General features: G+C 44.7%; 2 protein-coding genes and 1 long non-coding RNA gene across 3 annotated transcripts; 2 read left to right on the forward strand and 1 right to left on the reverse strand.

The window, feature by feature from the left end:
* The first annotated feature begins 9,462 nt into the window (after positions 1–9,462).
* LOC103708683 (serine/arginine-rich splicing factor SR45a-like) lies at positions 9,463–16,478 on the forward strand. Its single transcript, XM_008793732.3, has 7 exons — positions 9,463–9,550; positions 9,661–9,680; positions 14,606–14,713; positions 14,826–14,925; positions 14,990–15,139; positions 15,750–15,819; positions 15,960–16,478. The coding sequence occupies exons 1-7, from the start codon at positions 9,548–9,550 to the stop codon at positions 16,190–16,192; spliced, it is 684 nt and encodes a 227-aa protein (XP_008791954.2). The 5' UTR covers positions 9,463–9,547; the 3' UTR covers positions 16,193–16,478.
* On the reverse strand, positions 16,280–21,914 carry LOC120109950. The gene is made up of 2 exons (XR_005510772.1): positions 20,789–21,914; positions 16,280–20,713 (listed from the first exon to the last, which is right to left on the reverse strand). It is a non-coding gene; the product is annotated as an uncharacterized LOC120109950 (long non-coding RNA).
* Positions 21,915–22,324: 410 nt separating this feature from the next.
* On the forward strand, positions 22,325–24,229 carry LOC103708684 (transcription factor bHLH93-like). Its single transcript, XM_008793733.4, has 4 exons — positions 22,325–23,235; positions 23,377–23,544; positions 23,616–23,783; positions 23,886–24,229. Exons 1-4 carry the CDS (start codon positions 22,672–22,674, stop codon positions 23,970–23,972), a joined length of 987 nt encoding a protein of 328 aa, XP_008791955.3. The 5' UTR covers positions 22,325–22,671; the 3' UTR covers positions 23,973–24,229.
* The last annotated feature ends 297 nt before the right edge of the window (positions 24,230–24,526 follow it).

Genomic DNA, 24,526 nt, shown 5'->3' on the forward strand with positions numbered 1-24,526 from the left:
ATTGGAGGAGGAGGAGAGATGATAATCGCAAGCAAGAGAGTGCTCTGGAAGATATTGCTTACCCCCCCCTTCTCCCCCCAGCCGCATATATACCTGGCTGGGGGGTCTCTCAGGGGGGTTTGTCATCGTGGGGCGCGATGGAGTGGCCACTGACATGGCCGTTACAGGGCGTCGTGGAGCAGCGCTGGGTACGGCCATGACAGGGCGTAGTGGAGTTCCGCTTTGTACGGTTGATACAGGAGATCGTGGAACAGCATCGGATACAGCCGTTGCAGGGAGTAGTGGAGCAGGAGGCCTCGGCATGCCTCTGGGAAGCAGCCTGTCGTTATCAAGAGATCTCCGACTGGGGGTCGGAGTGCTGGATCAGGGGGCAGCCGACTCGGGGTCGGGCTGCGTTGCTGAGGACATCCGACTTGGGGTCGGATTGCTAGATTAAGGGGCAGCCGACTCGGGGTCGGGCTGCGAAGCCGAAGATGTCCGACTCGGGGTCGGATTGCTGGATCAAAGGGCAGCCGACTCGAGGTCGGGCTGTGGAGCCGAAGATGTCCGACTCGGGGTCGGATTGCTGGATCAAAGGGCAGCCGACTCGAGGTCGGGCTGTGGAGCCGAAGATGTCCGACTCGGGGTCGGATTGCTGGATCAAAGGACAGCCGTAGTCTTCATGGGCGCGCGTGCCGGTCACGTGGAGCATGGCGGCTTAGTTCCCCCGTAACAGTAGCCCCCCACTTCCGAGCCTGGAACCAGAAGGGGAACGAGTGAAGGGAGTGATGCTTCGAGATTGCCGCCATCCCTCGGAGAGGCGCGCGCGCTTCGAGCTCCCCGCCTTCTTTATGGCGTATGGCGGTTGTTGCTGATCTGGCAGTCTGAGGATTTCGGCGGACATCCTTCCTTAATGGTGTCGATTCGCCTTTGGGGCGCGAGCGACCCTTCGGCGGCCAGGCGTCCTCTGGCGTCATCGAGGCATCACCCGCCTTTCCGCCTATTTAACCGGGGGTCCTCCCCCGTCCGTCTTCCTCTTTACAGACATTTTCGAGTTTCCCCTTTGCGCTGCCGTTGTTGCCGTCGGACTGTTCGCTTGCTTCTCCTTTGACGCTCTCGGAGCCGTTCTTCCTTCTCTTCCGGTGAATTACCCCATTCTTCTACATAGGGCTCTTCATACTTTCTCCTTTTGTACTAGTGTACCCCAGTCGTCCCGGTCTTTCCCCCCTTCTTGTCCTCGTCCTGACCGTAGGTTTATTGGCCATTAGGAATGGGCGAAGTGAGAGCAGACCACATTAAGTCGGAGGCGGTACGGGCCTATCGTCAGTCTGACGAGTTCGTCCGTGACGCGTCGGACGCGGGGTCCGAATCCTTCATCTTAGGCTTCGAGGAGGGCCTGGCAAGGGTGTCGGCTAAGTACCCCAAAGTTGACCTGAGTGGGATTTTCCTTCTCGACTCCTCTCCGGCGCCATCGCCTGCTGATTCTCCTACCGCCTCCCTACCCCCTGCGGACGAGCCCGACGCTCCCGACCCGGGGGTTCCTCCAAGCTGACCTCTTGTACCTTTCATTGTCCTCTTTTTTTGTATGTCGGCATTTTGCCAAATTGTATGGGCCTTGGCCCTGAAACAATGAAAATTAATACAAGTCGAATGTTTCTTCATCTCGCTTTCGTCCTCCTCTTTTTTTTTCTTTTTAACCCTTGGCAGCGTCTTGCCGACTCCTGACTCTCGAAGTTCTTCCGGCCCTAAGCCAGGCATCCGAGGGTTAGGCCTCAGAAAATTCTTCCGGCGCTAAGCCAGGCATTCGAGGGTTAGGCCTCAGGAAATTCTTCCGGCACTAAGCCAGGCATCCGAGGGTTAGGCCTCAGGAAATTCTTCCGGCGCTAAGCCAGGCATCCGAGGGTTAGGCCTCAGGAAATTCTTCCGACACTAAGCCAGGCATCCGAGGGTTAGGCCTCAGGAAATTCTTCCGGCACTAAGCCAGGCATCCGAGGGTTAGGCCTCAGGAAATTCTTCCGGCACTAAGCCAGGCATCCGAGGGTTAGGCCTCAGGAAATTCTTCCGGCGCTAAGCCAGGCATCCGAGGGTTAGGCCTCAGGAAATTCTTCCGGCACTAAACCAGGCATCCGAGGGTTAGGCCTCAGGAAATTCTTCCGGCACTAAGCCAGGCATCCGAGGGTTAGGCCTCAGGAAATTCTTCCGGCGCTAAGCCAGGCATCCGAGGGTTAGGCCTCAGGAAATTCTTCCGGCGCTAAGCCAGGCATCCGAGGGTTAGGCCTCAGGAAATTCTTCCGGCACTAAGCCAGGCATCCGAGGGTTAGGCCTCAGGAAATTCTTCCGGCACTAAGCCAGGCATCCGAGGGTTAGGCCTCAGGAAATTCTTCCGGCGCTAAGCCAGGCATCCGAGGGTTAGGCCTCAGGAAATTCTTCCGGCACTAAGCCAGGCATCCGAGGGTTAGGCCTCAGGAAATTCTTCCGGCACTAAGCCAGGCATCCGAGGGTTAGGCCTCAGGAAATTCTTCCGGCGCTAAGCCAGGCATCCGAGGGTTAGGCCTCAGAAAATTCTTCCGGCACTAAGCCAGGCATCCGAGGGTTAGGCCTCAGGAAATTCTTCCGGCGCTAGGCCAGGCATCCGAGGGTTAGGCCTCAGAAAATTCTTCCGGCACTAGGCCAGGCATCCGAGGGTTAGGCCTCAGGAAATTCTTCCGGCGCTACGCCAGGCATCCGAGGGTTAGGCCTCAGGAAATTCTTCCGGCGCTAGGCCAGGCATCCGAGGGTTAGGCCTCAGGAAATTCTTCCGGCACTAAGCCAGGCATCCGAGGGTTAGGCCTCAGGAAATTCCGCTCGTTGGTCGGCCAAGGCTGGCGCAAGCCGAGGCGACCGGTCGGGGCTTCAGGCTAGTCTGGTCCCGGGATGGTCATCGGGTTAGCCTGGCATCCGAGGGCCGAGCCTCGGGAGATTCCGCTCGTTGGTCGGCCAAGGCTGGCGCAAGCCGAGGCGACCGGTCGGGGCTTCAGGCTAGTCTGCTCCCGGGATGGTCATCGGGTTAGCCTGGCATCCGAGGGCCGAGCCTCGGGAGATTCCGCTCGTTGGTCGGCCAAGGCTGGCGCAAGCCGAGGCAACCGGTCGGGGCTTCAGGCTAGTCTGGTCCCGGGATGGTCATCGGGTTAGCCTGGCATCCGAGGGCCGAGCCTCGGGAGATTCCGCTCGTTGGTCGGCCAAGGCTGGCGCAAGCCAAGGCGACCGGTCGGGGCTTCAGGCTAGTCTGCTCCCGGGATGATCATCGGGTTAGCCTGGCATCCGAGGGCCGAGCCTCGGGAGATTCCGCTCGTTGGTCGGCCAAGGCTGGCGCAAGCCGAGGCGACCGGTCGGGGCTTCAGGCTAGTCTGCTCCCGGGATGATCATCGGGTTAGCCTGGCATCTGAGGGTTGTCGGGCCTCAGGAAATTCCGCTCGTTGGTCGGCCAAGGCTGGCGCAAGCCGAGGCGACCGGTCGGGGCTTCAGGCTAGTCTGCTCTCGGGATGATCATCGGGTTAGCCTGGCATCCGAGGGCCGAGCCTCGGGAGATTCCGCTCGTTGGTCGGCCAAGGCTGGCGTAAGCCGAGGCGACCGGTCGGGGCTTCAGGCTAGTCTGCTCCCGGGATGATCATCGGGTTAGCCTGGCATCCGAGGGCCGAGCCTCGGGAGATTCCGCTCGTTGGTCGGCCAAGGCTGGCGCAAGCCGAGGCGACCGGTCGGGGCTTCAGGCTAGTCTGCTCCCGGGATGATCATCGGGTTAGCCTGGCATCTGAGGGTTGTCGGGCCTTAGGAAATTCCGCTCGTTGGTCGGCCAAGGCTGGCGCAAGCCGAGGCGACCGGTCGGGACTTCAGGCTAGTCTGCTCCCGAGATGATCATCGGGTTAGCCTGGCATCCGAGGGCCGAGCCTCGGAAAATTCCGCTCGCTGGCCACGCGCCTGTCGCTTGCCACTCGACGGGATTTCTCCGTGTCCAGCTACGATCGTGTTTCTCCTCCTCTCCAAGCGTCGCCTGGGGAACACCAGAAGGGCATTAAATGCTAATTGAAGCGTTACCTGGGAAATCGGACCGCCAGTTGCTGCTTGCAAGGAGTGTCAGTTAAGCGGCCGCGATACGCGCGTTCTTCGAGGCGGATGCGGCCTGGGCGCGAGCGGAGATACGTGGACCGAGGGATACATGCCGTCCGGAGTGTCCTGCACAAAGAATGCAATTAAGGAGAACGACGCTTAGGGCTTCCACGGGCTTCTTCCCTTTGAGAGTCGCTAGGAAACATTGCCGTGCGGTCGGTTGGTCACCTCGGACCTCTCCGATCCCAGCCGCCGTGGGGAACCGCATGAGCAAGTGGTACGTAGAGACCACCGCACGAAGGGCATTCAGTCCAGGTCGTCCGAGGATAGCGTTGTAGGCCGAGGGAACACGGACGACCAAGAACCCGAGTCGCACCGTGGCTTCTGCGGGTGCAACGCCCGCAGTCACAGGCAGCTCAACGACACCTTCGGCCGGGACAGCGTCACCAGTGAATCCGATGAGGGGGGTGGATGTTTTGTGCAACAATTGTCTGGTCAAGCTCATCATGGCGTCATCGTGGGGAGTCTGAACCCCCTTTACATCCTCATCAGAAAAGGTGATTACATTACCGACCCTCTGCCTCTTTACGATGGCCGTCCCTGACGCTTCCGCCGAGCCCCCTGCGTTCCTCACGGGCCGTGAGCAGCCCCCAGTGATAGTGTGGATCACGCCCGCAACGGGTCGATTCTGCTCCCGAGGCTCCGGAGGAGCCGGGTCGGCTGGACGCGGGTCCGCGGGGGGACGTCGGTCGCTCACATATCGTCCGAGACGCCCCCGGCGGATGAGAGCCTCGATCTCGTCCCGAAGCTGGAAGCAGTCTTCGGTGTCGTGGCCGTGGTCCCGGTGGTACTCACAGTACGCCCGAGAGGGCCTCCTCCCAGGAATCTTCTTCATCTGTCTTGGGACCGGGAGGTCCTCCCGCCCCTTGATTTCCATGAGGATCTGGGCCCGGGGAGTCAGGAGAGGAGTGTACCGGTTGAAACGTCGGGGTGGAGAACGAGGGCGTAGGGCGCCGTGGTTCCTCGCCGGCGACAGGCTTCTGCGCCGATGTTGAGGCGTCGGGCTCCTCCTCTGGCGTGCCTCTTTTCGCCTTTTCTTCCCGAGCTTTGGAGGGATCTCGGCGGCCTCCTTGCTCCGGTGGGCGGCCGCCTCCTCGGCGTCCGCATACTGGTTCGCCCGGGACAACAGCTCCGGAAAGCTCCGCGGCAGGCGTTTGTCCAGGGAGAAGGTGAGTCTGCCCTTTCGGAAGCCACGCTTCAGGGCTGAAAGAGCCACCTCCTGGCTCAGGTTCCGGACTTCCAGCGTAGCCTTGTTGAAGCGGGTAAGATAATCCCGCAAACTTTCTCCCTCGTTTTGCCGGACATCAAAGAGGGAGTCGGAGACCAGTCGCCGCCGGCTACTGACGGCGAAATGGGTGATGAAGAGGCGAGTAAACTGGTCGAAGGACTGGATTGAGTTAGCCTCCAAGCCGGCGAACCACGCCCTTGCCGGGCCACGGAGGGTCGCCGGGAAGGCCTTGCAGAGGAGAGGATCTGATGCTCCGTGGAGGAGCATAAAGGTCCTGAAACTCTCCACGTGATTCCGCGGGTCCGCCGCCCCGTCATAGGGCTCGATCGCCGGCATTTTGAATCCCGGCGGATTTGGGGTCCGCAGGATCCTCGAGGCAAGCGCCGGTTGGGAGGAGATCTCCAAGTCGGCGAAGAGATCTTTGGAGTGGCCCTTCAGGACCTGGAGTTGTCTGTGGAGATCGTCCACCCGCCGGTCCAGGGAGCGCGACCGATGGGTGGGAGACAAGGAGCACCGAGAGGGGGACCGACTGGAGCGCGGGTTCCTTGAGGACTGGGGGGTCTGGGAACGCGCCCGGGCCCGCCTCTCGTACCCCGCGCAGCTCCGATGGGAAGGTCCCGGCAGAATGGACCGTGCTCGAGAATCTTCCTCGTGCCGGCGCTCCTCCCCATGGGAGAGGAAGGAGCGCGGGTTGAGGAGGACAGGTGAGCGCTCAGGGAGCAGCGGCTCCTGGGCCCGCTGCGGCGCCCGAGACATCACACCCTGCAGGTTCTGCACTGCCTCCGCGAGGGTGCGAACCTGCTGGGCTAACTGGTCGAACTGAGCGGCTTCGACCATCTGAATGGGAGGTGGAGCGGTAGAGTGTTGCTGAGAATGTGTTGGAGACGCAGCGGCCTCCCGGCCGGAGGCGCGAGAGGCCCCGCGACCGGAGGCATTGGAAGCTCCACGACCACCTCGCCGTGCCATTACGATCGCTCTGAGATTCGGCCCTTCCTCTAGCGCCAACTGTTGCTGGTGGTCCAAACCGAGAACGATTGACACAGCGGTGTGAACGGGGTTCCGTCTGAGTTGTCTTGGTTGGTGTTGGTTACGCTCCACCTTCCACCGGAAAACCTGCAAGCAAGCCTCGCACCACCACTGGGGTAGTGGAGGCCCTCCGACGATCAAGTCAGAGGAGATTGGAGGAGGAGGAGAGATGATAATCGCAAGCAAGAGAGTGCTCTGGAAGATATTGCTTACCCCCCCTTCTCCCCCCAGCCGCATATATACCTGGCTGGGGGGTCTCTCAGGGGGGTTTGTCATCGTGGGGCGCGATGGAGTGGCCACTGACATGGCCGTTACAGGGCGTCGTGGAGCAGCGCTGGGTACGGCCATGACAGGGCGTAGTGGAGTTCCGCTTTGTACGGTTGATACAGGAGATCGTGGAACAGCATCGGATACAGCCGTTGCAGGGAGTAGTGGAGCAGGAGGCCTCGGCGTGCCTCTGGGAAGCAGCCTGTCGTTATCAAGAGATCTCCGACTCGGGGTCGGAGTGCTGGATCAGGGGGCAGCCGACTCGGGGTCGGGCTGCGTTGCTGAGGACATCCGACTTGGGGTCGGATTGCTAGATTAAGGGGCAGCCGACTCGGGGTCGGGCTGCGAAGCCGAAGATGTCCGACTCGGGGTCGGATTGCTGGATCAAAGGGCAGCAGACTCGAGGTCGGGCTGTGGAGCCGAAGATGTCCGACTCGGGGTCGGATTGCTGGATCAAAGGGCAGCCGACTCGAGGTCGGGCTGTGGAGCCGAAGATGTCCGACTCGGGGTCGGATTGCTGGATCAAAGGACAGCCGTAGTCTTCATGGGCGCGCGTGCCGGTCACGTGGAGCATGGCGGCTTAGTTCCCCCGTAACACAGATATATTTATTTTATTTTATTTATTTAAAAAAATGGTGCCTAAACACCAATCATTCTAATGGTATAAAGAACAATATGATAAACTTGCTTTATTATTATAGATGGCATGCTTTTAGTTGAGCTCTACCATATCTCTGCTAGCTACCTATGTTTATGAGTTTATACACTGATGTGGTTAGGTGTGATTATCAGCAAGAAAATTCAGTATCGATGTAGGAATTAGTGCAGCACATAAGGATACAATGTACAACCAATATCAGCACTTAAAGGTCCTAATAAATGAGATTTTTATCTATAAACTAATTGAAAAGTCATTTTAGTAATAGAATTTTTCGCCCCATTTTGATAGAAACATGCTTCAAAAGTCTAGTCTCACTAATTATTTAAAAAATTATCCTAACTTAATGTTGAGGATTATGTGTGGAGTCCAACATGAGATAATTAGTAGAAAATAGATGAATTGATATAGATGTTTGGATCTAGAAGACTCAAGTTTATGAGTTGAATTGGTTCCAACTTGTATATCAAGGTCTTCTCCTAGCTGGACTTGAACTTCTCATTTCTCTGTGATAAGTGGCATTAAAGTTGACTTCCAACAATCCTAACAAACTTTTGAAGCTATAAAGGGTGCTCAAATTGGTAGTTTGTATGAAAAATGGTAGCATGCAAGCTGGTAGAGTTGAATCTTGGTAGCAATGGCGTGTCGAGAGGGTGTAGTTATTGTGAAGAATGGTAAGATGCAAATTGGTAGAGTCGAGTCATGGTGGTCATGGTGTGCTAAGAAAATTTGGCAAGTAGAATCAATAAAGCATAACAGGCTTTGAATGCAGGCTAGAGCTATTTTTTGGAAGAGCAAACTTTGGTAAGAGTGAGCATGCTTCTTGGAAGAGCAGATTTTTATAAGGGTAAGCATGGTTCTTGAAAAAGCGGACTCTTATAAAGGTGCGATGAAATGTGGCTCTAGGAGAGCGAGTGACTCTTGGCTTCAACAATAGTAATATACTATAGTGAAGTGTGATCTTGGAGTGTAGGCTCTTAGGTTGGTAACACATGATATACTCAGAAGAATAACTGGATATGGAGTTTGATCAAAGAGTAGTAGATTTGACTCATGGGAGAGTGGAAATAAGCTTCCAAGTGAAGGGGGAAAAATTTTGAGGATCATGTGTGTGGTTTATTCCACATTGGAATAATTAGTGGGATGTAGATGGATTGAAATAGATGATTGGGCCAAGACACTCAATGGTTTAAGCTTTTAAGTTGAATTGGGTTTCAACTTACATGCCTAGACCTTCCGTTGGTTAGATTCAAACTTTCTATTTCTCTCCAACACTTTTGCGAAAACAATAGCTTCTTTAAGTCATCTGTTGTTGATATTTGGGTCTATCTTCTCATTGAAGATAAGTTGTAGATGGCATGTAGATGACCAAGTCCAAAACTTAATGATTTAAGCTTTTAAGTTGAATTGGATTTTAATTTATGTATCAAGACTTTCTCTAATTAGACTCGAACTCTGTGTTTCTTGTTAAGACTTAGCTGAAAAAAAATAGCCTTCTTTAGATCAGTTATCATTGATATTTGGATACATTTTCTCATCGGAGATAAGTTGCATTCAATTCCCCAACCATAAACTCCTAGCCAACATTAATTGTGTTAATGATGTACATATGATTGGTGATACTATCTAGCAAATTAGTTATCATACAACATTATGAATATGTTTCTGTTAGAGAACGATCTTTCATTACATGCAGTCAATATATGATGATTTTCTCCTACCAATAAGCAAAAATAATTTTCAGTCCATTATATTTTAAGATTTCCACATTAAGATCAATAGTTCATAATTTTTTTTATACTATTAATTGGTAATGTAATTTTACTCACTACTTATCTTATTCTTATTTATCTCATATCCACTACAACATATCTTCGACATAAATAAACTTTAATGTTTATACCATCTAAACACCATAAATTGAAATCAATAATATAATTTTTTATTTCAAAATTATAATCAATTTTTATTGAGAAATATTTGGATCAATTATTAAGAAGATACTAGCTTGATATGTAGGGCTTGGATTTATCCTCTTCACCAAATTAAAGCATGGATCGGGCAAGAGATGGGCCAAAACCAGACCGAGCCGGACCACTTTGAATTACTGCTTCCGGGTCCATTAGTCAAGCGCAAACCAGACCGAACCGGACCCCTTTTTTTTTGGATGCAGCTTCCGGTACAAATTTGTTTCCAAACCCATCTCTCCTCTTCCTCGCCCTAGGTTTCGTTTCTTCCATCACGCCATGGTAATCTCTCTTCTCCCCCTCTCCCTCTCTCTCTCTCTCTCTCTCTCCCCTCTTCCTCCCTTTTTTTTTTTACTAACAATTGATGCTTTCTTGTTCTCTTTTCGTTGCAGGCGGATTCTCCACGCAGGAGGTAAAACCCTAAATCTTACGAATTATAACGTTTCTCGTTTCCTTCTTGTTTAATTTAGGGTTCGAACATCTTCTAGGATTTTGGTCCTTCTGTATCATTCGCTCTCGCGTAAGAGAGCCCCGATCCCATCAAGAAGTTGTGCAAACCCTAATTGATAATTTTTTTTTTTTAAATTTCTTGTTCCCCCACTTAGATTTTTTTTCCCAATGTTGGTAAGGCTATTTCATAAAGAAAAATCATAGATTCAATAGATTTCATAGCGTCTTGTTGATATCCTGCTTCTCAATTTATTGACCAAAGTGATTGAATGATTAATAAATCGAGTATGGCATGGCCTTTCAGTTGATTGATGCTCTTTCGAATTGCTTGGCCTTATTGGACTGTTTGATTGGAACATTGCTGGGTGTAATTTTCCATTCCTTAAGGATGACTTCCCATCGAGAATCGATTTTGAGGTAAGGTTTTACAGCTTAGTTGTATAGATACGTTGTCTGTTGGTCAAGATCCTTCGATGGGTAAAACTTATTTTCCATGGGCTGCAACCTCAAGAACAATTGGGCTGTTGGTCTGATCAGAATTATAAACACTGATTCTAGTTTTCAGAGTTTTAGGATTTTTATTGGTTCATTCTGGGTAAGAGATTGGGCCAATTCAATGGCTGGATCAATAATTCAATATGCAGGTTGTACATCAAATATAATGCATGCTTGTCCTGATGATTTCTTATATTACATCACATAGAGATGTTAGTTTCACATAATATGTTGAAGTTTTACCTCTGTTAGTCTGCTATCTGGATATTTCTATTGATCAAATATGGTTTATATGCTTTTCTTGGTGATCTAGATTCGTTTGGGGTCATGTGCTTGGGAGGAAGGTCATAGATTGAAGGAAAATAGATGTGTACAGATTTGATTTTGTGTATAGGGGTTCTCTTGTTGATTTTTTTTTTTTATTTTTTAGGAAGTTCTCTCTGTATTTTAGTCATGATTAGGTGAATGGCTTAGAGTAGATGATTTCTAATCTTTTGGATTAAGATGGATCTTGTTTCACCAATTTTATCTTGCGATAGCCAATAGAATCCATATGCAAATGGTTGTAGGATTGGTCATTTATTTACTGAGGGTTGCAGCCACTCAAGAAAAGAGAAAATATGGACATGTGGCAGTTATAGGGGGTGCAAGGCAGGGGTCATATGACTCCAAAGTAATGAAATACTTGGTTTTTTTTTTTTTTCAGATGTTGATAGTAATGTTGTTAGGTCTCTGGGTCATGTTGACCTGAACACTTAACTGCATAGGCCCTGGCTTCAGGCTAAGAAAGTAGGCTCTTGAGCTGTGTTTGTGCTTAGGCCTTCATATGCGAAGCCCAAGTCCATATGAGTTTGGGCCAAGCTTGGGCTTGTGGTTCTAAGAGAATAAAGGCTGTTTTTGAGCTTGGCTCAGAGGCTCATGGAAAGTATCTACTTTCCTGGTTATATTTGGATAGTAAAAAAGGGATGTAATAAAGCTAAATATGGTAAAATGTTGGAACCTATGTTTTTAATGGGGTATTTTTCAATTATGATGACATAAATCTCATGCCTATATGCCTTTCATCTCTAAGCGTTCAACCTAGTTGACAACTTAGTAATTAAGATGGTTTCCCTGCTTTGTTTGGCAAATCTGACATATTTGAAACTGAGATGTTTGAGCACCAATAAGAAAGATGAGGGGGTTGTAATGCATCTACATAAGATACATTATGTACTTATTCAAATTTCCTGGACTGTTCAGGCCTAGATGAGCCATTTAGGTACTTTCCAGGTGGTTGGCCTGCATACTGGTTGTTCTTCTAAATATCTGTTTTTTAGAGGCTGCCTCATCATTAGCTCAAAATCAGAAGGAAGTTAGTAAAGCTATGTAAACTGGTATTTTTACTCTTTAAAAGATCCTGTCGATCTTTTCTATTCCACTATGTCGAAAATGATGCCATAGTGGTCATATTCACTGTTGTTGAATTCAGGAATGAATTCTTTATGATCTGATGACTCTGCTAAAATGTTCTTGATCCTTGAGTAACTGATTTGTTCATGAAGGTGTAGCAGGGACATGCATTGTGCTTTCTAGTTGGTGGTTCTTGGCAGCTATCTGGCATTGGGTGAATTGGGATCTAGAAATACTCCTTGATGACATACAGGAAAACCATCTTTATAAAATACTGATGAATCTGCAGTTTTATATTGTTCTATATTGTTCTCGGTGTTTGTTGTTGTTGTTTTTGCTCCTGCTTCTATTGCTGTTTTTGGCTCAACTCGTTGTCGTTGACTACATCGCCACCAAAAATGCATTTTTCGTTTCTATTTTATATTATTGCTTAGTATCTAAGTTCTTGGTGTTTGTTTGTTGTTGTTGTGTTTTTGGCTCTCTCTCCCTACACCCCTAACCCCCCCCCCCCCCCCCCCAATCTCCCCCAAAAAAAAAAAACAAAAAAAAGGAGTTTCAAATTCCTCCATGGTGAATTATCACTGAACTTGCAACTATGGTTGACATGTTGGTTTGGCATTGCTTGTGTCTTTTAAGATAGTTTTCATAAGTGCTTCAATGAGAAGCACTTCTTCACTTGCTCAATGTTTGGCTAACGCATAATGTAAGATCACTTTTAGGTCTGTTTGATTCCAAGTATTATGGATCTAGATGTAGTAGAATCAAATCACACTAGAGTGCAATGTGGGTTTATATCGAGGACCTGAAATCAACCTGTTATTTGTTTTATTGTTGTTATTGTTGTTGTTGTTACCTCTATTGCTAGTGCTACTACAACTATTATTACCAAGGTTCACCATATCAATACATTCCACCTTGTGTTGGGTGTACCATATCATATCAGTGTGGGGCCGAGACTTGGTATGCCCGTTCCAGGCCTTGGTATATCAAACTGACCCCCATACTGCTGGCATACTGACAATATATCAACATGGTACTGGTACAGGGTTTGGTACCAAGAGTGCAAACCTTGATTCTTTCTAGACTGTTGTTGTTGTTGTTGTTACCTCTTTTATGATTTATGATAAATGTAGAGTGCTTGATTTTGGTAAAAAGTAGAAGGGAGTATATGAGCTTTCACTATATCAACTTGGTAAGTTGAAATTATTATGTTGAGGTTTGACAATTGTCATACAGAAAACTCTCCTGCCATTTCATCCTACTAAGAGGAAGAAGGTTCTAGTTTGTATTTTAAGCAAAAGTTTTTTAAATGTATTCTAAGGTGTCTTTTTTAAGCAAAAAATCTTATTTCCTAAGTAATATGTTATAATTGAATTATGTAGATGCGAAGCATTTGATTATAGTTTGGGCTTAAACTAATATTCTCCTACGTGACCCAGAATGGTGCACCCACCCAACCTTGAGCTTGGCTAAGCTAAAATTTGTCCACAGGTGAAGATGAACCCAACCTGAAATGGTAACCTGTATTGATTACCTGTACTGATTCCATTATTTTCAACTTATATTACCCTCTGAGAAGAAGAATAAAATATACTTGAAGTTGATGGCCTTGATTAGGGTGAGCAGTGAGCATCAAGACAGGTTAAGGGAGAGATAAACCGAGGTAGACAGTGAATGATGTGGAGGTAGATTTTGGAGATCAGAGGTGGTAAGTGAAGGGCAAAATGCCGGCATCATCATGATGTAAGAGTGCAAGGAACAAGAGAGGAGACATAGTGATTCTTTCTGGATGTTCAATTTTATGGCAATGGTTTTCAATACGTTTTTAGGATCATATTGGAGAAGCGAGGATCTTTTACCGAAGGTGCCATTGCTTAGAGATCTTATGCCACATTAAAACATGCTTCATGTTACTTTGATAGTGATCCAGACCAACTTTTTTTCTAGGGAAATTATATGATAATAATTATTCCATTTATTGGATTCATGTATTTCCTGGAGAAATAGACAGTAATGGCTCAAGATAGGAATATTAAAATAAATGATAATATATCTAATTGGGAGGGAGAGTAGTTTGAATTCTGTTTTTCCTTCAATTTGAACATAAAAACACGTCGCTAGAAGGCAACACAATTTGAACTTTTCTCCATTTTCTCCGCACATGCAACCTCAGTTATTGTGATTGGAGGTCTTAGATTTAGTGATAAATAAAGGGTAGGCTTGTCTGCCAAAGTTAAATGGCATCCATATCTGAATATTTCTAGATGAAAGGATTATAATATCGAGTGTACTGGCTGCTACATGCCATACCAGGCAGGTACTGGTACTGAGCATTCCCTTGGGACCAATTTCTGGGTGAATTGGCCTTCCCTGATTTGGCTTTGAACCAGTTCTTTTCAGCCTAGTACTGCTTGGTATCATGCCTAAAGGTGTTTTTACTCTTATTTCTTTGGTTTCTGCTTGGTAACAAGCCAGCTTGTGCACTGTGTCCGTATGTGTTTTATAATGTACCAGCTAGTGACCAATATGAGCATGTATTCTGGTTTTTTAAAACCTTGTTTATAAGGCACTCAAAGTCTTTCATGTTCCATGCATCCTAAAGAGGTATTATACATTTTTCAATAGATAAATGTTGTATGTACAGCTGCATGAATTGATATTATGCAGGATATTCTGACAAATCACGGACTTATGGATGTCGGTCCTTGTGGGCTATCAGTCTGTTCACCAGAAAATCATGTCTGACACTTTGTTTACTTTGGAATTTTTGTTCTCTCTCCCTGCCCCCCTCTCTCTTCTCTTCTCTCTTATTTTTTTTTTTTTTTTTTTTATTCCTTAGCCAAAATGGTTGCATGTTCTCGTGGATGTTTACAAGTCCATGGCAATTTTCTTACTTGCTATACTAAAATAGGCCTCACTTAACACCTCTCTTTTGTATTTATTTCTAGGCCCTTTTCAGTTTGACAAGGTTGGTCCTTTATTTAACTATGGGTGTTTCAGGTATTCACGATCCCCTTCTCCTGATAGGATGTACCCTAGCTCGAGATCTAGGGGTCGGTCTCGAACACCCATTCCCAGATCACGATCACGATCTGGAAGCCGTAGCAGGTATGATGCTTACATTGACATTACTAAATATAGTTGATTTTGTGCTTCTATCAAGCTTATTTGATATGTGGATTTAACTATGAGATTTGTCGTTTATGACCTGTGGTTGCAGGGATGATTCGGTAAATCCTGGAAATACTCTCTATGTAACAGGCCTGTCGAGTAGAGTCACAGAAAGAGATCTTGAGTATCACTTCTCCAAGGAGGGCAAGGTTAGTTTGTGTTACATATTTGTTTAGCCATATTGATGTGTATTAACTACTTTTGTATTCTTAGGTTAAGGGATGCTTTCTCGTTGTTGAACCCCGTACTCGTGTCTCTCGTGGTTTTGCATTTGTGACAATGAATACGGTTGAGGGTGCTGACCGTTGTGTCAAGTATCTCAATCAGTCAGTTTTGGAGGGCCGATACATAACTGTGGAGAAGGTAATATTTTGCACCATGTGTACCTAGATGATGTTCAGGGGAACACTTTTTCACCTTTTCTTTCTTTCCTTCTTTTTCTTTTGTTTTTTTTGACTTGGAGGTTTTTGATTATATTCAGAAGAAAATTGCCTCAGCTATGTTGGCAGCAATCAAGATGATGAGACAATCCATCTCAACTTTAGTCCCACAGTTGATGAATGGCCAGCCTATTGTTTTTTCCATGCTTCAAATCAGCTAAACATTGCAAACTTGTCCAACTAAACAACCTCAGCATTCACCTTCAACTCTCAACTAATCAACGGACAATACCAACTCTTTAAGCGGGAATTTATGGTACCTGATACCTAGCATATATCTAATGATGCTACTAGTCATGCCTAGTGTCAAATGTTGTTCCGGTAGTATTAAATTTCTTAACCCTTTGCCAATGAGTTATATCATTTAGTGCTCGTCATACTTTTATTTCTGATTTTTAACCGGAGATGTTGGTGTTTCGTATGTGTGCTTTTGCTTTTTTGCTATGTTTTTCCTTTTCCTTATTGATTATATGCTTTTTTGAGTATCATGGATGGAAACTGTAAAGAATTTGAGGAGTTCTGTTGCTTTTCAGTCGAGGAGGAAAAGGCCACGGACACCTACACCTGGAAACTACCTTGGGGTGAAAAGCACCCGAGATACCAGTAAGTTTTTTGTGTTTTCTGATGAGCACAGCATAATTTTGAGCTTGTTTTGAGTCTCAATACTTTGTTCTTCCAGTTCGTTCAGTAGCAGGCTAATTATTTGTTTCTAGTTTCTTTATACATCCCTATGCTTGCTGCAGGAGATCGTTATGACCGTGACAGGTACCGTGGAGGCTATGGTCGCGATGACTATGGTGGTGGGTACCATAGATCGCCAAGACGTTCACCATATCGAGGTGGTCGAGGTTTCTCCCCTCTTCGGTCACCTTATGGTGGTAGATCAAGAAGGGAGCGGTCAAGATCTATTCCTTATTCTCCATATATAAGTCCAGATAGAGGCTATGGTCATCGTGCAAATGTTTATGCCAGGTAATCGTTAATGGGCAATGCATGTTGGAGCTCTACAGTCGGTTTATCCTCTATGCTTGATGTACTTAACTATTCTTGGGGCATGTTGCTTGGAGTTATATTTATGCTTGATATAACCATAGCTTTGTTCAAGACACTAGTTTAGGTACTGGACGATCCTGATATTAGTTTGAGAACGCTGGGTTAGCTTCTGAAGGATGATGAAGACTTGGTTCTTGGCATGAGTTTTTACTTGTGGTTATGGTGACTCTTGCTTTTATGGTACAATATACTTGCATTTTCAGTGGGCATGCGCTGTATATTGTTTAACTGCATTCTGGTTCATGCAGTGAATAATATGCTTCATTTGCTTGCAGATTATTTAAAATTATGTTTTTCCAGCTGCTTTGCTTGTTCATGCCTGAATCCTACCAATTTGTCTGTCTTTTTTTCACGGGCCATTGACCGAGAACATGTCTACATGTCTGATTGCCTTGATTGCCATTAAACATCCGAGGGATACGGTAAGCCATTAAGTGCTTTAGTTCTCGAGCCCATAACCTATTGATATGTACCATGCACCTAACCCTTAGGTGTAGATCCCGCATAGCCAAACGTTGGATCATGAATTTTAGATCTTTGAGATCTTTGGTCATTTAAGTTATTACTTTTTACTAACCTTGGAACCCATTTTTGTAGCTATTGGTAATTATTGTCCCGGTAGTTCATTTCACCTTTGCGCATGTTCGCGTGTCCCTGGCATAGCATGAGAGTGTAATGTAAAGGTTCTTGGGGTGGTCCAAGTTTTGGGCCTCTGACGTCTTGTCTAATAATCTCCTTTACACGAGAATTAAGGCCAAGGACAAGATTGGTCCCTGTCCTCTGCGCCTCTCTCTGGTTGCTGCACGGTAAAATATAAACGGAAAGAGATGCCGACATCATCCATGAAGATGGATTAAGAAAGAATTTTAAAACTAAAATTACGATTATCAGATAGCTTTTGCATCCATCTTCTATTATGCCGGACCCTATGCTCTTTTGCAGAATTATTCGTGGATGGTGTCTACGTTGCTTTCTATCGATATTTCACATATATTTATAGAAAAAACTAATAATATAGTTAATTGGATGATGTCTCATGCAATCAAGTACGTTAGATCTGTATTATTGGATTCTTCGATAAATATTTTAATTTAATTGTTAAATATTTTATTTTCTGATTCTCATTATGTATCTATAATTGAATGGATTAATTTGTCCATTCACCAAAGAATATTTACAAACTTTATGTAAAGTTTGCCTGCTATAAATTGTTACTGCATGCTTTAGTTAGACCATCTTTCTTTTGATCATAACCTTGTCAGCTTTGCCTTATTTTGGTGGGTCCTGTAGCTTGGTTTTTGTAAATCATGAGCCATTACCAGACTACATGGTCCGCTTCTCTAATCATAGACATTTTGAGTTCCATAAAAGCTAATATCGAAAAGCAGAGAAAACTGATTTCTTTCTAGGTCTTGCGTTAGCCATAATGACAATTTTCTTTGAATAAGTGGAAATTCTTGAATTATTCTCATTTTTTTTACTTGGACTAGACATCAAATTATTCTAATAAATGGATTAGTCAAGAAATTCCTAATTATTCACAAACTTTCTGATTTATTCATAAATTTTTCATTACCAATTCAGGAATCCTTATTTTCCTCAAAAATTCAAGAGTCCTTTATGACTTACAGACCAATGATACTATATTTTGTTGATTCTGAAGTTGTTTCCTATATTGTTTACTATATTTTTGTTAATTCCTTGCTAATTTTATCTAAAATTTTTGATGAATATTTTTTTGTTACATCCCAAACTTCATCCCATGACATAGTAGCATATCATCATGGGTATGTCCTCAAAGAATATGCAAGCCCTCCAGATCTGAACCAAGTATTCAAAACTAGGAATATATAAATCATAGTTAACATTCCAAAGAGCAACTAAATATTTGCATCAAGAGAGACTGAGAGAGAGATGTAGAGAGAGAGAGAGAGATCCTCAAAGGCTCAAGCGGAGGAATGGGGCAGTGGTTGGGGGTGATCGCTGACCCCCTCCTCGCGGTGTCTTCACGTGCCTCCGTTCGGGCACCGACACGCGGCTGGTCCCCTCACCGGCTGACCTGACCAGGTCCGGTCCAGCTGGACCGGCCGGTCCTTTTATTATTTTTATTAATCATCTGCCGTGCCCTAAATGTTTTCCATTGGCCAAATTGTCCTGGAGTGGCTAGTTTCAGATTATGGTATAGATGCCATGTGTTTATTCCCTAGCAGGTTTTTCTACAGTGCTCCAAAAGGTATTTTATTCCTTCGACCCCTATTCTATACTTGGCCGGTCCAATTTAACGTAGACGGTTTAGATTTCTCCATCAGCAGCTGGTTGCAGACGGTAATGCCTATGGCTAGTGCGATAAATATTTTAAATATTAAAATTGTTTGAACATTGAAATGAATGGCAGGTCCCATAATCAACTCAAAGTTCAGATGTTTTGTTCAAATGCCCTAATCCCACCCCTCCTCTCGTAAATCCTAATGCCTGGTGGGTAGCAACGGTGAGGATGGTTTGCGGGGTGGCTGGGTCACCGTCGAAGGTGGAGGAGGAGCAGAGGGGCTGGCCGAGGGCGGCGGTGGAGAAGGAGGAAGATTTATAAGCTCAAAATTAAATTTTGGCAAAATTGTGGACAACTAATTTTAGCATATAGTTGTGGATTACTATTGAAGTCATTGTTGGCTTCGGCATACACCGGAGGAGATGGGCTAGTAAGGAGCAACTTGGTAAAAAGTTGTTGCATGAGGAGCTTGTCTTACTATCAGTAGGTGTTTATATTATCATGGTTTTAATTTTGGATTTAGTGTTGGTGTAGATTAGTAGTTGGGAAGACCTTAAATTTTAAAAACTGTCTATGGTTTGGACCGAGTTTTAGTTAGGTTTGGTGTTTAGCTAATGCTTTGTTGCCAGCCACATGAAGACTTTGATTTTTTATTTTTTTTGCTCGAGCCGGTTCTCCATGGTTAATGAACCTACGAAAGGATTTTACAAAATAAATCTTATTTCTAGTTTACTTCTATTGTTGGTGGATCGCCTAACGTGCTCTAGGATTTTTGTCGTGCTCCTAAGTTCATCCAAAGCAGAAGGAGATAGAGGTAGGTTTAGTTTTATAGATTAGCAGCCTTTGAAAGTTTGATGATTGGCGTGCTCCATGGTCTCTGATAACTAGAACTTAAATCTATAAAACTTAAACTTTAATCATTTATTGAAAAACTTTTAATTTCATCTAAGTAATTGATCATTCTTAAGTTTGCAAACTACTATCTTCCAAAATATATATTGATATAATTGAGCATATTACAAATAAGAATCTACCAAAGCAAATAATGAAATATGAATTTTTAAGTGTAATTCAGTGAAAATAGATAAGAGGAGATGCCATTATTGAGATGAAAAAAGAATTAGTTTAAACGAGAGTTTATTCAAGAATTTATGAAAGATACTTAGAGTAAAGGAGAAGGTTTATATGATTTTTTTTTTTGGTCTAGTTAGATCAGGTCATGTCAGCTCGAGCCTATTGTTTGTTGACCCAAAATAGACCTAATGATATGTAGGTTGGGTTGAAAAATACAAGATCCATACTTCATATGAAATTTAGATCGGAACCAATTTTTCTGCCTGATCAACCCCATGGGTTTTCAAATACAGATCGGATCAGATCTAATTAGGTCGGGACTGGGTTGGTTCACAAGTCAAACTAACCTATTTGCAGCCCTATCCGGATTGAAATTATTGGAGTCAACCCAATTCTTTCTTCTAGCTTGTCAAATTCCTGAAATGAAAAACTGACTAGCTTTCCTTCTCCAATTCTCATTTTGTTGGTAGGCAGAAGTCTACTCTGAAGGTCCTATCAAGGTATTGCCACAAATTCTGATTATGATATTCCTAGTATTGCAAAGTCAAGTAATTGCAATCATCCTAAGCCCAAAATCTTGGAATCTCTCCTTACAAAGTTGCCTAACATTTATGCCAGCCTGTTTAAATTTATATTTCCTTTAGTCTAATGCTTTCACATATCCACTAAAAGCATGGGTATAGCTACTACCACGCATAAAATAAACAAATAGATAAATAAAGAAGAAGAGTCTAATGCTTCACATATCCACTAAAAGCATGGGTATAGCAACTACCACACATAAAATAAACAAATAGACAAATAAAGAAGAAGAAGAAGAAGAAGGATGCCAGCCTTTGCCTGTGTTTTGATGAAGTATTGTTGCAATCCAGAAATCATCCAACACAACAGATTCAACTCAGGCGATCCTGCGCGGCAGTCATTAGAATTTTGTTTTTGATTAAAAAGACCTCAAGAACTTGAGCCTAGTAGAATGAGTTTGAAGCTAGAAGTATTTCTAATAAATAAATCCTTGACTTGAGAATGAGAAGCAGGAGATCGCCACCTAATACTTCATGATCTCTCTTCCTTCACTACATCTTAAACCTGTTTCAATAGATTAACCTAAGAAATAGATGAAGAAAATGAATAAGAGACAAGATGAGGATGATGATCTGAGAAGCAAGGTCAGACATGTACCTCAAGAATCCATTCGAAATCTTGGACAGCTCAACATGGTTCACTCTTATTAATTTATACTCCCCTTCGTGCTGAGGAGATTAATTATATGATTACCACTTGATTCACATCGATTCCACCCCATATCGTATCTGCGAGATCCCCATATCCTACATGCAGGTTTCTCCATGGAAGTAATTTTTTTTTTCCTCCTTTCTAATATGGCAGACAGGAAGGGTTCAACCTTAAATCACAAAACACTCGCAATATCTTTGACATTCACAACGGTAATGACTGATACATTTGCTTTCTATAGCAGCCAAGAGAAGAATAAACCATTACATGCAGCTTATAAAGCCCTTCAACATGTTCTAGATAAGATATTTAAATCTGAAAAAGAAAAAAAAAGAGAGCAAAAGATGTTTGGCCTTACATCAACTTATATCCTTAAATCATTTATTTCAGCCACCTACCAATCTTTCTCAGTCACAAACAGTTCATGGTGGATGACATGGTTCTGATTATAACATTTCATGGAGATTAAGAAGGCTGTTTTGGGCCCAGAATTATTTACCAAACCGAAAGTTGGGGGAGCAAGAATCAATAGTGATACAACAAGTAAAATAGCATCCGCAACACTCATTCCAATGGAGATATTACTCTAAATCTTGCCCAAATCTTTCTACTACAATGGACTAATTGTAGTCATGAAATATATGGCTCTTTTACTGGCTCCAGCAAGACTGCCAGAACATAGTTCACAGGCTAACATAACAGAAATCATCAAGCGAGTTCAAAAATCTGTCAGTGACCATCAACATTGTTGGACCATTTGTTGGACCATTTGTCAGGTTACCTTCATCTACCATGCCTTCAGTCAAACTCACACAGCAAATCCTCCACTTTCCAAGAAAATGCTGAGCTTAAATCAAAAAAAAATTGAAGAAGATGCACATCATGTTATACAAGTAGGTTAATTTAGTGCATTGAGATATAAGTGCCTTAGATCACAGCAAATAAAGAAACAAAAAGCCTGCAAAGAAGAACAGATTATGGGATAAGGAAAGATATGGCTTCTATCTTTTTTTTGTTTAACAGGAATTGTAGAGTAGGACCACAATGCAACTTGCTATCCAGAAAGATCAGTAAGATACCATTTACAATATAAATATGAGCCAAATTGTCATCCATCTTCATCTACCAAATACCTAGTCATATGCAGTGGAATATTGTAAAGTATATTTGACACGAGGTGCGAATAATTTCATGTGCCCATGCATCCAGCACCCATGAAGAATTGTGTTTCTTGCAAGTTTAATCAAATGCTTCACTGGGCTGCAGGGATAGAGACCCTGAGAGAAGAGAATGCAGATAGTTTTATTTAATGAGCACAAACAATTAAAGATAGACTTAGAGCCCTGCAACCATTGGCACAGTGGCCCAAGGAACAAGGCCAAAAGAGCTTGCATTGAGGAATGAGTGGTGGTCCCAGAGCCAACCAAGACACCCTCCTAGCAGCACTGGACTATAGGTGGCCGTGACAGCTATTGAATAATTTCTTAGCCTACCACCCCTTCCTTCTGAGTTCCCACAGATCTGTGGGTCAAAGCTTTCAGGGCATGGGAGTTAAATGTGATGGTTTTAGGATTGCAGATATCAGTGAGAAAAGATATGGAATCATTGACATAGGAAGGTGGAGAGAGAGAGAGATTAAAGAAAGAGGAGTTTTCATTCCCATCTTTGGCTATATAGGTTCTAATGCATCTAGCATACCTTGACGCATTAATTATTTCATTCATTACAGGGAATAATTGTTCCTATAGCTTTCATTTGTTATTCCTTTGGTTGGTGCAACTTCATACCACCCTCCGTCCTTTGTTACTTTGCGTTTGAGGTGAGAGACAATGGAAAAGATGGAGATCGATGAGCAAAGCCTCCTGCAGGAGCTTTTTGCTCCATGGAGGGAGACAGTTGAACCCAGCTGCTTCCAAGGGGGAATTGACTGCTTCCAAGGAACTGCAAGCCCGGTCGTCTCACCGAATTACGCTCCATTCGAAGAGCTAGTCTTGCAGGCCGAGCCCAACTTCGATTGCCTGAGTGAAGTCTACTGTCCATTTGGAAGTGGCTTCCTGTCCGCAGCACCAGAGTTTCAATCCTCATGCACCATGACGACACATAGCACCATTTCTTGCTCAACTCAGGAAAATGAAGAGATTGGTGTGATCCCCGAAGGAAGCCACAGCACTTGGTATCAGGAGCAGAGCATCTGGAAGGTAGAGCCAATGCAAACTATGGATACTCCTTTAGTCTTTGGTGGCGCAGGATCTTCGTGTCTGGAGAGACGGAATAGCCGGCCGAAGAAGGTCGATGGCCTGCCATCGAAGAATCTAATGGCAGAAAGGAGGAGAAGGAAGCGGCTTAATGACCGGCTTTCACTGCTAAGATCCATTGTTCCTAAGATCAGCAAGGTGATGCATTGAAACTCGTTTTATTTATCCCATGATATTTATCCTCTTCTTTCCTTGGTTACATATCTACAGCTTTGTTTGCTAGGTTCTTCTAAATTTACATGATCTTTGCTGCATGCTGATACTAGTGTATGTTACTAGATGGACAGGACATCAATCCTTGGAGACACCATTGATTATGTGAAAGAGCTTTTGGAGAGGATCAAGAGCTTGCAGGAAGAGATTAAAGTGGGTCAAGATCAGCTGAATCTACTGGACACTTTGCATGGTGTCAACCCCAACGAGATGTTGCCAAGAATCTCTCCCAAGGTAACTCTTGCGTGCAATTTAGTTTACAAGCCCCTTGCTCAGCTGCATCTGATCCATGAGAGCATGCGCAGTTCCATGTCGAAAGGAGGGAAGGGGACACCAGGATAGAGATTTCCTGCACGGCGAAGCCGGGTTTGTTGCTTTCTTCAGTGTATACTTTGGAGGCTTTGGGGCTAGAAATCCAACAGTGCGTTGCTAGCTGCTTCAGTGATTTTGGGATGCAAGCTTCTTGCTCAGAAGTAAGATGCCTAGCTTTAGATATTTTTGTGTAAATTAGAGTCCCAACTTATGTTACTATTCTGTGATTACTTAATCTTTCTGGATCTCTTGTGACTGGTTAGGACAAGGAGCAGAGGGCATTCATAAGCTCTGAAGAGATTGAGCAAGCATTGTTCAGGACTGCTGTTTATGGGGGCGAGTGTGTTTAAGAAAGAGTAACAATACAATATGGGAAACCTTCTTTTTCTGTTTATTTATCATTTTAAGAAGCTTCAGAGTTATTTAGTGGTGTCCGAGAAGACCTTTGATGAGAAGAGGTTAACTCTTTGCTTCTGTTAGGGAAAGATTGCCAATAAGATTGTTATGCATGTACTTAGAGAAGCCTAGTCTCCAGCATCAAACAATGACTATGTAGTTGAATATAGAGTTCATCAAGAAATGCGAAATGAATAATGTTTCCAGTTTATTTTCTGCTCAGAAAAAAGGAAATGCTTCCAGTTTATATTCATACAAGAAAAGATCTTTCAGTTTATGAAATGGCTGATTGTAGTCCATTCAATTCTTCAAGAATCCACAAAATACGTAGCGATGTTTACCGACTGCTATGCGTTTACCTTCATCACTTATAATCAAGCAATCTGATGACTTCTTCAGACCAATCTATCATTTGCTTGCACTAGGGGGATTTTTGGGAACATTTGGGCTCAAATCTGTAAAGGATAAGAGCCAAAAGTGGTGTACTTGATTTACCATTTAAATCCAA

This window comes from Phoenix dactylifera, chromosome 2 (assembly GCF_009389715.1).
Source record: "Phoenix dactylifera cultivar Barhee BC4 chromosome 2, palm_55x_up_171113_PBpolish2nd_filt_p, whole genome shotgun sequence".
NCBI classification, from domain to species: Eukaryota; Viridiplantae; Streptophyta; class Magnoliopsida; order Arecales; family Arecaceae; genus Phoenix; species Phoenix dactylifera.